We start from the raw sequence: 14,782 nt of genomic DNA, 5'->3' as shown, positions 1-14,782 counted from the left end.
TATTTATCCTCCTTTTCAAACTGTCCCATGTACTCTAGGATGGCCTAAAACTTGCTATGTGGCTGAGGATGACCTTGAACTCTGATCTTCCTATCTCCTCATACCAAGAAGTGGGATTCTAGGAATGCCCCAGTAGGTCTGGTTTTACATAGTGGCTGAGGACTTCAAATCAGTACCTCGTGTGTTCTAGATAAGCATTCTATTAACCGAGCTATACTTTTGTCTTCTGTCACTAGAATTCTGAAGATTGTCTAGTTGTGAGCAGAGGCTGAGCTGTATTGGTACATCTGATAAAGTAGAAGGGCCATAGAGCTGTTCCGCTTTACTTCCCAAACTGCCATCTGCCTGCACTGTGTGCCCTTCCTTTAAGGTTTTTATCAGCCCTCACATCCAAGTGCCCCTGGACTTACATCCTGGCTTGGAACCTCTCTTCTTGAGAGGCTGTTCTATTTGCACATTTGATTATAACAGAAAGAATTCATTCACTGAACAAAAATAATTACATACTATATGGTAAACCCTAATTTTCACATTACATTGGTTATTTAGTCTCCATGTCAGCTCACTATGCACATGTTGAAATCGAGGGTGCATTCTATCCCTGACCTGAGGTCACAATGGCAAAGAACCATCTATCATGTATATCTTTTCATGACATTACAATGCTCTCCTGCTACGTTTGTTTATTCAAGCCCCTTCTCAGTCTTGAATTCCAAGAACAGATGATAGAATGGTGAATGAATTACAATTCACACTCCTCAATTGTTAATTTTCTCTGAAAAACTGCAGGTGGCAAATACTTTGAGTGGCAGGGCTTAGGAGGTAATTCTATCTGGAAGGAATATCTTAGTAGAAAATAAGCTCTTAGGTTGATGGCATGAGAATAGGGGTGTTTCAGACATTATTCCAAAAGAGTAAAGATCATGTTTTCCTGTATGAAAGGGTTGGTGTTGTCCAAGAGATTCTATAGTAGTCTGCTTCCTAAAACCATACAGCTCTGTGTACTGGGGTTAAGGTAGCTATCACCCCAGTCTATAAATTCAGTGTCTATAAAGACTTACCAAGGTACCCTGGCACCTATCAGACCTGGGTTAAGAGGAGCTCAATTAGATATGTCATAGGATCTATAGAGGTGTGAACCACATTTATAGTGTTCCTCACATCTCTGTCCCAGAATCGATGCATCCCTGCAAGAGCTGGAATAGCTCAATTCAGGAGAGACATCTGAGTCACCAAACCCTGGTAGGCTTACCAGCAATAGAAACAACGTGGAGCAGGTCTACTTGCTCTGAGAGAGCAATTATTCCCCACAGTGATCTGATGGCTGGGCACAGAGGAATATCCGATACCTGCATCTTTCCTTTTTCTCAGGAGATTTGGCTTACACACACACACACACACACACACAGGTTCTCCTGTCTCTGAATCCTCTCTGGTCTAGACGGTGAGAGGTCCTTGATCTAACTTATCTGTGGCTCTGGTTCAAACTTGACTTCTTTTTTCTCCTTCTCTCAAGTCTGTAAGTACTCCCAGACTCACTGAATACTGGAGAGAAGAAGATCTCCACTTTAATGGACAGATTTAGATTTCAAGTTTGAACATAAATATATTTGATAATTTTGGGGGGCGGGAGGTTCTGGAATTAGAATCTGATGGATATTAAAGTTTCCTTCCTATGAAACCAAACCTCGCATCTCCAAAGATATTCATGTCTACCTGCCAATTCCAAGACACGTTTGATCCTTTGCAACCAATGTATTAGAATCTTCCGAGGGCCATGGAGTCCAGGTCCTATTATTCCACCCCACCCCCCACCCCCTTGAGTGACATGTCATGCACTGTCAGTGTTAAGGTACCTTCTGACTCAGATATCATCTAACCACTCTGTTTCGGTGACAAGAGAATCAGATAAAGCAGGCTGGTTAAAATTTTGCCAAAACTCCCCTGAGCACTGAGCACAGGACTAGGAGTTCAGAACACTCTCATTTATTTGTTTTTCAGGCCTAGAGAGACTCCTTATCCATCTAGTTCACTGTGTTTGTGTCCAACAAGAGCCGAGGGTTATTGATCCTAGGGGACATAAAGTGTGGTAGAAGAGAGATCCGTATAAACACATGGCCATGAGCCGAACAAGAGAAATCAGGCTTTGGGTGCAGCAGATGAGCAGTGCTGGATGGGAACAGTGCAGAGCAATGTTTAGTGGATATGTGTGGAACCAGAACGTGTTTTCCTAAAGTCTTCATGTGGTTTGACGCATGCAAGCATTGGCAAACTCATGAAGGCACGGGTAGCTGCTGCACTCCTATCAACAGTTGGCCTATCCCAACACAGTGAAAAGGGAAGGGAAAGAGCAATCCTTTTGAAATGACAAGGTGGTTGTTGGTGTTGTTGTTGTTTTTATAGCACATCATTATTAAAGATAAATGGGAACAGCATAAGAAATACTAACAGTTGGTATGAGTCACCAAGTGCTGGATAAATAAAAACATTTGGGTATTTGAAACATTAGCTCTTTATATTACAGCTTTCAGATGCAACAGATTTGCTGTGGTCAGTGTCAGGTCCCAAGAATTAATGACTTTCCTACAGAAATGGTTCAGTTTTTACAGATTTTTCTTATAATTGATTCTAGTATTTTCCCTATAGCTTAGTGTTTGCTTTCTAACCTTCTCCAGCAGTAGCAGCAACTCCTTTAATATGGGTTCCATCATAGCCCTCGTGTACAAATGAATGTCCATTAGTATGCTCATGTAAATGAAGCCAAAGAAATATCAAACCACTGTCAAAGGTCAAGGAGCTAGAACAGCATCAGGACTGCCATCTTGGTACTTCATCTCCAGACATGAATAAGTAACCCATTGTCCTTGAGGAAAAGTGCTATGAAGAAAACATACTGCGTAGAAGTACACAACAGGAGAATCCATGATGCTACATTGAAAGTGACCATTTGAGGCACTTTTCTTCATCTCTGAAATGGACACAGTATTCATGAAGTCATACAGACCCAGTGCATGTACCACAGTGCGTGGAAACCAAGGAAAGAGCAACACATGTACCTGTTTTACAAAGAATAAACTGGCCATCCACACCTCAGTGACACACTGGTAGGCACAGCCCTGCTCCACTGCATGAAGCAGAAGGAATGGATGCCCAGGGACAAAAGTGAGAGAGAAAAGAAAGGCCACCCCACTGCCAGTGACTCTGTTAAGCGTTTTCTTCAATGTGAGCATTTGGATGAGGTCTTGAAGAAAGCACATCACTGGTTTCTTCATCATGTATTTGTGAAAATGGACACACATACTCAGTACCCCAGAGTAGCTAATGGCCTCTAGAATCCACATGGAAATGAATTGTCATGCTGTGATTCACAGTGTAAGTGTAGGATCAGCATACACATACATACTCACACACATGTGAATTATATACGCCTATTTATCCTATTAGTTGATTCTAGTAAGAAAACTAAAATCAGCCCTGAGACATGAGCCCACATCAGTCCTTTACTGATGGCCTCCAGCAGCAACTTTTCAACCCTTTGCTATCGATCACACCAAGAGTGCCATGGACCACGTAGCCCCAATGGGATTCCATCTCCAACATTAAGACTCTTAAGTCAGAATCACATGGAGTATATTAGTGTCGGCTCTCTCCCATATTACAGGCTGTATGGTAATATGCAGAGGCCCTTTTAAAAAATATGCACATGTGAGAATCACTGGCAGAAGAGAGAAGCTGACGTGAAGGCCTGATATTACTGTCAAGCCAGGGCTAATGAGAAGATAAGCTATATTTAAAGAACAAATGCATCTAATTGAAATTGGTCTCTAAATTTGATCTCTAAATCAAGACCAATAACACTTCTGGTAACGGATATTTCTTCAATGCTCATGGCTAACAGAGTGCGCAGATTGCGATTTTCCTTTGGGGCCATGTGGGAGAGTGAAGAACAAACTGATGCATGTGGACGCAGCACTTCCAGGGAGAGAGATGTGTGCCTTGGTGAATATCTACTAGGGACAGAGAAAGGAAAGTTGCATTTAAAAATCACAAGCTCATTTTCTCCTCCTCCTCCTCCTCTTCCTCCTCCTCCTCCCCTTCTTCCTCCTCCTTCTCCTTCTTTGTCTTCTCTGGGCTTTTCTTCTCCTATATTATTTGGGAATCTTTGACAGAAACATCTAAATAGGATGAGGCTTCCAGGCGCTCATTGCCATTTATTTGGGACATTCAATATTTTCAGGTAGAGCGAAGTTCCAGCTGGGAAGAAGATGAGCTGCAAGCTGAAGGTCAAGTTGGAGAGACCTCTGGCATTGGAGTTTTCAGGGTTCACCTTTATTTCTTCACTCTTTGCGTGTATTTTTTTTTAGCATTGGGGATGAGATTGGGAATATGGGTCAAGGCCATAAGACTGTAGGAAGTGTCAAGTGGCTTTGGTGACTTGAATCAGGAATCAGCTTTCTTCCTTTTAACCTCATAGAGAATTACTGCACCTTGTGAAACTGAGGCAATAGTAAAAACCTTTACTCTCTCTGTGTGTGTGTGTGTGTGTGTGTGTGTGTGTGTGTGTGGTCCCTTGTGATTAGAAAAAAGATGACTTCTCCACAAAGCTGGTTACGGTGAGTTCTCAAATGTCAGTCACCGAGCCTCCCTGCTGAGATCTCAGTTATGAGTGAGAGCCCTTGAATTTGATTTGTAGTGAGTTTTCAGATTCTAAACTTGCAATTTTTATACAGCTGATGTTGCTGAGGCTTTTCATTGATGTTTATTATATCATTTGTGTGTGTGTGTGTGTGTGTGTGTGCGTGCGTGCACACCACAATGCTCATGTGGAAATAAGAGAATAATGTGCAGTTCTCTCCTTCAACCACGTGTGTTTTGGGGATTGAATGTAAATCATCAGGCATGGTGAAGAGCACCTTTATCCAATAGCCATCTGGCCAGCTGCAGGGTTTCAGTTTTTATAGACAAAATTGTATTTATCTTGTAGGAAAAGTCATGCATGCATCTTTTTTTTTTACAAAATTAAATGTTTTATTATAGAGAATTTCATATGTGTATGAAAGCAGAATCATGGAATAAACCACTTACCTGTTGCCCTCTTCCAAAGCCATTAATTCATCACCAATTCTATCCTATTAGTAGGGGAGCAGAAATATTTGACTTAAGGTATTTTTTTTTATAATTTAAATTCTTGCTCTATCCATTCCTAAAATAGTTCAGAATTTATAAATGGTAACTTAAAAGGTATCAACTAAGTAAGTACTTTACGGAACCACATTATAAAACAAGTGACTCCATTTACTTTTGTATTTTGTAGTTGGTTAGATGGTGGAAAATGGTGGCTATGAGATTTTTTTTCCCCCTTTGGAAAGTCCTATCATTGCAAACATGGTGAATATTACCAAATAACAAAATGTCAAAATAAAACATGGCTGATATTATCTGAAATATGTTTTCACAGTTTTACTGCCTCATAGGCTCTAGAAGATTACGACGGTTGAAGTCAGACTTGAAACCTTACCTCGTATCCTTTTACGCTGTCCCCCAGAGCTTCAACAATCCCAGAACATTCGAATCCTGGCACCAAGGGGGTCTTGGGAGGGTTGTCAATGTTGCCCTGTCGCACCATCAGGTCAATGAAGTTTAAGCCACTGTGAACAGCAAGCAGAAAGATATTCAAACTGAGGGCCACTCAAAGCACTGCTCTGCATTTTCTTCCCTTCCCCCGCCTTTCCCCCTCCCCCCTCCTTTCCTCTCCTCCCTTTTGTAAAAATATTCCTTCTTGCCAAAGTGTCCCTAATAGTAATGCCACTTAGCTAGATATCAGCAATAAAACAAAATTCAATTATCTCTGTGCGGGTAAGTAATGCTTTCCTGGCAGAGAAGAGACTTGCTGCTCACCCTCTGATTCAGCCCTTTCTCCTCTCCTTAGAGTCTGTTCACTCTTAGTCTGAAAACACATATTGACTAGATTGGTCATTAGACATCCCAGCACTTAATCAAAGGTTTGAAAAACATACTAGGAAGTGGTTAGACGCAGACACATGGAAAACAGACGCAGTGGCTACTGGTCTATCCGTGAGACAGAAAGAGAAAGGGCACCTAATTTAAAGGGCTCAAGACAACCAAACATTTCTCCTCAATCACCATACATTTTTATGCCAGCATTGTGCATAAGCAGCATCCACAACAATGAATGGGAGCCATTGAAAGACTTCAGGATTTCCTATAGGAGGAAGGCAGTTCAGAGAAGGGACATCAAAAGATGGCCGTAGGGATCTGAGGATATAGAATCTAAGTCATATCTGCATGAGAGAAGTTACAGGGTATTTCCTGTTAATTCGTTACTTTTAAAACAAGACAGTTATGAAAGTTATGTCTAAGCCACTGCCATAGGAGATCACATGCTCAATTCCACGGATGCCATCAACACACCCAATCGCTTCGTGTTTTAGATCTATTCTTAGAGCCGCATTTAATTTCATTTACTAACTGCATGCATGGAAGAACACATCTCATTGAAAAAGATACCTTTTATCAAGGGATACGGTTCTTAGGAGCTTCTCCTTCTCATTAGCCACCATCTGAGAAAACAAACTGTTCCACCCAGTAACCTAAGGTCTGCTAGCGTCTGGTCAAGCAAAATGGCTTGAACTCTTATGAGAACAGTGAGGCCTCTTTGAAGCCAGAATAGCATCTAATTCTACCTGTGTCCCCCCGCTCTCATGCACTGGTCTCATTCATACAGGACGGAAGAAGTCAAAGAGGGTGACTTTCTTGCAGGATGGGTTGAAAAGTCAACACTTTCTTGAGGTTCTCCTGATCATGGGTGTGGTGAGCTTGCCATCTGGCCTCAGGTGATATGGATTTTGTACGAGGCACTCCAGAAGGCAACTGTATGCCGCATGAAATGTATTGGTTTCTATAGTTCCTGGCATAAAATGGTCTCACAGCCACATCATAGAGCAGGTGCTCAAATGACATCAGTGGAACCAAGGAATTGTCGAGACTGTGTAAAAGTTTATGCTTCTGGCTTGTAGACTTTTTCAAACTCCAGCATCATGGAAACGCTTTTTATATGAACCTTCAGATTTTCTACTTTGATGGTTAATAACGATTCCTGTCCTTTTGTTTTTCTTTTCTTTAAATCAAAATGTTCTCCAGCAATAATTCCTGTTTCTTAAGGGGCTGGGACGATGGAATTCAAGCCTCAAGTTTACCACTTCTAACTACACAATCTTGAATAAATCAATAAGTTGGCTTCTCTGTCCTCAGTTTTCTCATCTGCGAGACAAGGATTAGGCAGCACCCATTTCACAGGCTTGTTGTAAAAATGAAGGGTCAAGCCCTGAAATGTAGCACCAGTTCTCAAGAAACACTGGCTCAGAGCACATGTCTTTAGTTAAGAAGGCAAGAAGTATGTGTACATTTCAGGAAGCCTCACCCCTCTTTTTAAAATAAAATGTGCTAAAAAACCATTTCAGAGCTGACACAGGACAATATCAGCTGTGTACCAACCTCACTTCTGTGAAAAGATCCATTGTCCAAAGGGTCCTTGTAGAACAGTAAAAAGAATTTCTGTCTCAAATCAAGCACTTCACCTCACCCCACGCACAGTTCAGCTCACTGCTTCCCTTTGTGCATGAACTTAATGGGTTTTCCAAGACCCTGATAGAGAAATGCCAGAAAATAATCACTCAGCCATTCTGAAAACACAGCTGCTCCTGGAGAAGGCTCGATGTTAGATGCCGGTTACCCGGCTTAGAAGGGTTGTCTTCAATCACCTTTAGCATGAAGTGGGTGTGGTGACTGTGAGCTGAGATCCAAGCTACTGAGCTATCAGAAGGGCCAAGACAGACTGTTCCTACAGTAAGCTATTCAGTGATTCCATCAGGTCATTCAACATGCCACTGTTCCCGGGTAGCAAGTATCTATTTTAGTACAGATGAGGTGACCTGTCCTCTGTGGACTGTGTTCATCTGTTCCATCATGCCCATCTTCTTGAAATGGATGCAGCTCAAGTTTGTTACATGTCCAATTTGTGGTTGGTACTGTACTATTTTCATTTTATTATTTCAAACTCAATGGCATTCACATAAGCAATGAATTGTGGTACCCATTTCCAAAGGAGAAAACCAGAGACACAGAGATTAAGTCAGTATTATCTTTAAAAAAATTATATGGACAAATTTGACTTCAGGCATAATAGAAACTCGAGTCCTTATAGAATACAGTACACTATGTGTGAATGTGGTGCACGTGTGTGTGTGTGTGGTGTAGTGTATGTATGTGTCCGTGCCTACATGGAGGCCAGAGAACACTGGATGGTTACCTCTATTCCACTCTAATTTATGTCCTAGAGTCAGAGTCTCTCTGAATTCCAATCTATCTGGCAGAATCAAGCCCCAGTGATTCTCCTATCCATTATTCCCTCTGTGCTGAAGTCACAGGCATGTATAACGCCATGCCTAGCTTTTTATATGGATTTGAACTCAGGTTCTCGAGTTTGTAGAACAAATGTTCTCAACTGTTGGTCTCATTCATACAGGACAGAGGAAGTCAAAGAGGATGGCTTCCTTGAAGGACGGGTTGAAAAATCAACACTTTATTGAGGTTTTCCTGGTCATGAGTGAGGTGAGTTCCCCATCTTGCCTCAGATGATCTGGATATTGTAAGGGGCCCTTTGGAAGGCAAAGGCCATGACCCCGGCCTCCTGAATATGCTCCCCTTTATGGAAACGTCTCTACCCACCATGTTGGATGATGTGGCACGTTCAAGGGCACCATCTGTATCAGATTTACCTTATTCTTAATTATGTGTTTGTGTCTGCATTTGAGTATGTTCATATGCGGCAGGCACCTGAAGGATGAGCCTAGAGGTGTGGAAACCCCCTGATGTTGGAGTTACAGGCAGTTGTGAGACACCTGATGTGGGTGCTGGGAATTGAAATGGGGTCTCCTACAAGAGCAGAATACTATCTTAACCACTGATCCATTTTCACGTGCGTGCCTGATGCCCATGGAAGCCAAAAGACAGTGTTGAATCCCCTGGGACTGTAGTTAAAGATGGTTGTGAGCTATCATGTGGGTTCTAGGAATCAAACTTGAGTCCCCTAGAAGAGCAGCCAGCGATATTAACTACAGAGTCATCTTTCTAGCTCCAGGAGCCATTTTTAATATGAGCAACTACATCACCCCAACAAACGGTTGTTTCCCAAAAGTCGGGAAGTGAAGAGAGCACCTTGATGTTCCACCATACTCCTGCCTTCTGAGTTCCTTGTTATTCTCACATCTTCCTACTTGGATCTCTTTACTTGAATCCCCTGTGTGGTATTGGTCTCATAAAACGAATAACTACATAAGAAGCAAGTACCATCAAACACCCATTGAAACATTATTCATTTTTTTCCAGATAAAGCAATGCTGTTTAGAACTATGAAAACAAAAGCCATTGCACTTCCTGTTTTTATTTTTCATGGCCACAAAACCAAAACAAAACAGGGGCCAATCAAGACACACAGCTTCATAATTACTGTTTCCAGTACTCTCAGAGATAACCAGATTTTTCCCTGGACACTCCTGCAGGGGAGTAGCTAAGGACTAGGCATAATCACCCAGGTGCACATGGGAGCCAGGGCAGTAGTGGACAAAACCTCTAGATGCCTCTCTTACTGAGTTTTTTTTTTCTTAAGGAAAGAACAACTTATTTTGGCTTTCAGTTTGAGGGTATATGGAAGGCACAGTAGAGTTTGTGGATGCACAAGCACATGGCAGGGTCTCTTTACATCTCTAATTTGAGTCGTATAATACAGCTTTCAAGCATGTGATGTCACTGCCTAATGTTCTGGTATAATCCTATCTAAAAACATGTATAATTTTAATATAATATATATATAATGTTAACAGATTATTATTGATAATACTAACATATTAATGTCAACATATTAATAATTACAAGTTATATATTAAATATATTATATATGTAAACCATTGTTTTTCCTCCCATACTAAATTGCTAGTCAGAAATTAGGTATAATGGGCTATTCCTGATGCATAGTATCCTGAAGGGCTGAAGACAGTAGTGTGAAGAAGACATCCTGAAGAACTGTAATCATAAGAAGAGGGTTCTAGTGTCATAATAGGAAATATGGAGGCATTTGGGAACATTCCTTTTAAATAATATTGCCTTACATTTACCTGGCATAGCAGAGCTCACAATACGTTTTCATGCAAGTCTCTTTAATCTCTATAACAGTTCTAGAAAACTTAAGACATCCAAGTATCAGTTTGCCTATCAAATAGACATACACACTAAGAATCCCATGGAAAAACTGAGCTGCCAAGGCATTGGGTGTAGTATGTGGCAGAGCTGAGACTTGACAAAGACCTTCAGATTTCTTTCTTATTTTATTGCCCAAGACACTGTGAAATGTAAGATCAACCAAAGGTACAAACCTCAAGGCTCTCAGATTCAGAGGCAAGAAGACTGAGAGGAAACTTAGTGGTGAAAGAGTATATTAGTATGTAGATTCTAGCCCCTTCACTTCACTCCATGCCTTACAGACCATCAGAGGGTCCTCCCCAGCTCTCACACTGTTCTAATGGCCCCTATCCTGTGGCTTCTACTTAAAATAATAATAGAATTGATGCCCAGGTGGATACACCCTGACCATGATAAACACTCATCATAGGAGCTAGCCTTCGTTGGCCTCTATAATTTCTTTCTTTAGTGAAGCATGTCACCTAGGAAGTCTCTTGGAGAGGTAGTGAGAGATGTCACACTGTCCATATCATGCGTTCAGCATCAATGAGCACTGCTTCCATAATGAGGACACTACCTGTGAGTACTGAGGTAGGGAGCATTTTAATCTCCCTGTATAAAAGGAATCCAGCACCCTATCCAAGGCCATCTCATAGGACCCGAATAAGCATGCACATCCTTTTACTGTGACTTCTGAGCTGGGGTTTTAACCATTAAATCAACATGTTGTTATTTACAAACCACAGGAGACGGTTTTGCACTCTCATCTCCTGTCATTGGGAACATGCTAATTTTAAAAACGCTAATGTTTCATAGGTTATCAATCTTAGCAAAGATACAAGGTGCTAAGATTGGTGTTCTTTAGAAGGTACTGGGAAGTAAACAATGAACCAGTCAGCCCAGTCATGGTGTATTCATTTTCCAATTTAAAAAAAAGGGTTGACATGAAGAAATTTTAGGGCTTCTGCCAGTCCATTCTTTCCCCAGATAGTCAGTAACCTCAACCCTGATCATGGGCTCCAAACAACATTATGCCATCAAGCGGAGACCACCGTGGTGAAAACACGTCTTGAACGCACATTTACATGGACACAGATCACAAAATCTCCACCCTATATTCGGACTGTATTCTCCTCAGACACCACAAAGCTTTGTTCTGCCATCGGTACAGTTAAGAGGCAGACCACTAAAGAAATCACCTTCAGAAACCAGTGTCTTATTACAGAAGGACTCTTCTTGTGCCCTATGATCATTTGCTACAATGCAGACTTGTTATGCGAAGATGCAATTGTTTTCCCTACACTTATAATGCAGGATGTTTTAGTCTTTGAGGCCTGGGGTAGTGTATAAACTGACTGGGTTTTTGTTGTTGTTTGTTTGTTTTCTTTCCTCTTCCCCTTCCATTGGTGGTTTACATATCCTGTGGCATTTATTCCCATTCTGGGAGGAAGTGTGTGTGTGTGTGTGTGTGTGTGTGTGTGTGTGTGTGTGTGTGTATGTGTGCACACACGTGCTTGCATGCGTGTGAGCATATGCATAAAGAGGCCCAGAGCTGGTATTGAGCATTTTCCTAGTTCCCTTTCCACTTTATCTCCTGTGACAGGGTCTCTCACTGAACCTGGAGCTCACCAACTCTGCTAGCATGACTGGCCAACCTACCTCAGAGATCGCTTGTCTTTGTTTCCTGCATGTGCTGACATTACACAGGGATTTCCACACCCACCTGGGGTTTATGTGGGTGATGGTGATCCAAACCCAGGGCATCCTGTTAGTGCAAGTGTTTCATCCACGGAGCCATCTCCTTTGCCTCAATTCATGAACTTGTCTTAAAGCTCCACTTCATCTTATCTTAACTCGTGAGTCTTAGAGTCCTAGAAATCTTAAATATATTTAAATCTTAAAAAAAAAATTTTTACAGTTATTTACAAATGCACTTATTTGTGTTGGAAGGTGCAAATATATGTCATGGTGCATATATGTGTGGTCTATAAGTGCCTGTGTATTCTCTTGTGATCAGAGATGAGTAGTCAGCCTTAGTACGCAGTCCTCAGAGGTTGTCTATTTAGTTTTTGAGACGGTATTTGTCCCTGGTACTGAGACTCACTATTCAGCTAGGCTGGCTCATTAGCAAGCATCATGGACTTGCCTGGTTTATGATATAGGGAGGGGGATTGAATTCTAGTTCCATGTGTATGTAGCAAACACCTTATCAACTGAGCCCTCTTCCCAACCCTGGCTTGAAAATCTTATTGTGTATGAGAATTCCCATGGAAGCTTGTTAAGGTAGATTGTTGGTCCCTGCCTCTTACTCAATTGGTCAAAGTTTCCAAGCTTTGCTGCCAGGCAGTGGGAAATGCTTGGAGAATCACCAACACATCTTCCTGAGATAAAACTTCACATCCTTATTGGAATGAGATATGTAAGAGTTGATAGATGGTCATTGGATAGATATGAAAAAAAAATCTCCCAGGACAGGTGAGATTTCTGATCTTGGTCCAGAAGATTGTATTTAGCCGTGTTAGATGTAGTCTTATTAGATTAGCTTCATTGGTCTAATTTGTCTGCCTTTTTCTTGGACCCCAATTCGTTGGTCCAAAACCTTGACTTGCATTCATAAACTTCTGTTCTTTGATCATGTTGTCATCAAGCCATTACTATCTAAGTCTAAATTGCTGATAAAAAAAAAAAATTACTAGATCGGCTGCCATGTCCCTGCTAATGATATTTATAAAAACCCAACAAGAGAGGTTGTGACAGAAATGTAAAATATAAGCTGTATCTGGAAGATCCTCAACTCATGGATTCTTCTGGTTCTATGAAATAACTTCAAGATGCCCTGAGTTTCTGTGCATTGAGTATTCAGTGAAGAGACTGAGATCGCCTTGCTCATGGTTGGTAGCAGTCAGTGCCTTCTCCCACTGTAGCCTGGCTGAGTAACCCAGATTCTGTGTCTTTGGACACATGGCAAGACCCCTTCAAGTCTTTTCTCCCTGTAAGCATGAATATTCTGTCCCAGATCAGAGGGTCTTTAGTTTAAGTGTTATAGTTTGAATTTAAAATGTGCCCCTATGGAGTCATGATTTGAACGTTTGCTTCCTGGATAATGCTGCTAATTGGAAGTCCATGGGACTTCTAAGATATAGGGCAGAAGTAAGAAAACAGGGACAAGCGCTCATTCTCTCTGTTTCCTGGTTTGCTTCCATGCGAACAAGCCTGTTTCATGCTCATTGAGCCATGAACTACGCTGCCTTGGCTCCCTTGCCATGTTGAATTGAAACACTCCAAAAATGAGAGTCAAAAGGATTTTTGTTAGAGACCATGGTCACAGTGGTATGAAAGTAACAAATATGCCAGGCAATCCCCATTGCCAAAAGGGTTGCAAGGCACTGTGATAAGTAGTGTCAGCTCTTCCCATGCAGAGAGATGTTCAAGAAGGAATGGGTTCTTTCTAACGGACTTCTCTGCAGATGGAACCCAAGAAGAAAAGCAACTGATTCATGGCTAGTGAATACAACAGACCACAGTTATGAGACACTTACTGCATTTGAGGCTAAGTGGCTTATACATATGGTATCATTTATTTTATACGATGCTCATAATAACACCAAGAGATAATGATGTTATTCAAATTTTACAAAGGACAAAATGGGGGCACATTGAGGTTCACAATACCAAAATGGGGGTGATACGAATTTACAACCTCCCTACTTATTTCCTTTGGAAGATGTTACCCAGCATTCCCAGTTAGAAAGATTGAGCCTCTGCATTCAGCACACTGAGCACCTGATGTTTACCATGCAGTATGCTAGGTCTTGGAAGCCCAGAGTTAACACATTCTAAATCCTCATAGGAACAAATGCCTGAAAGTTCCCTACAGTATGATGGGATGCGTACTTTTATAGGACATGGAAGCAGAACACTTGGTGGCCACCAGGAATGTGCTGAGATAGAAGGTAGCAAGGAAGTCAAAACACTGACGTCCAAAAGGCTTATTAAAGAAGTGGTGCCATCCCCAAAGATGTATTAAAACCCTCCACTTTAATTTTCTCCCTTCTACATGACTTCCTTGGGGATCAAGTCTTCGGCATTGGGCATTCCATTGGTCGTGGTGTTGGTATGGATCTAATACTGAGTACTTGTGATACCAAGCTGGTCTCACCTGGCAACTGTTCCATAAGTGTGAGCTGCTTCTACCACCACCACTCTCCTAACACAAAAATTGGGCCTCAAAGGTCATGTTCACTGGGAAACAAACTCTAGGACTGAGATTTTCATGCATTTTCATGACAGTAAGTACCCTAGGGAATGATGCTTGGGTCATTGCAAGGGAAGTCGGATTGGGCAGAAGAAAGGTTGGTTTCTGATGTTCCTGCACAGAGGTCTCTGAATCCATGAAAACGCTTGTCCTCTTAGCCGTCCTTAGTCAAGACAAAGGAAGTAGGCTTTATATCTTGTACTGAGTAGTCATGGGTGGAGAGCTGGAGAGAGAGAGAGGGAGAGGGAGAGGGAGAGGGAGAGGGAGAGG

At 41.7% G+C, this 14,782-nt stretch overlaps 1 protein-coding gene across 1 annotated transcript in view; it reads right to left on the bottom strand.

The window, feature by feature from the left end:
• Window positions 1-14,782, bottom strand: part of Vat1l (vesicle amine transport 1 like) — a 162,501-nt gene that overhangs the window by 130,646 nt on the left and 17,073 nt on the right. The window contains exon 2 of the mRNA XM_021170867.2: window positions 5,519-5,648. Within this exon, the coding sequence (XP_021026526.1) occupies window positions 5,519-5,648 (130 nt within the window). The remainder of the gene's footprint in view (window positions 1-5,518; window positions 5,649-14,782) is intronic.

The sequence above is a fragment of the Mus caroli genome, chromosome 8, assembly GCF_900094665.2.
Source record: "Mus caroli chromosome 8, CAROLI_EIJ_v1.1, whole genome shotgun sequence".
Classification (NCBI taxonomy): domain Eukaryota; kingdom Metazoa; phylum Chordata; class Mammalia; order Rodentia; family Muridae; genus Mus; species Mus caroli.
Note: the sequence above shows the minus strand (reverse complement) of the source record. Positions and strands in the feature narration are given on the sequence as shown.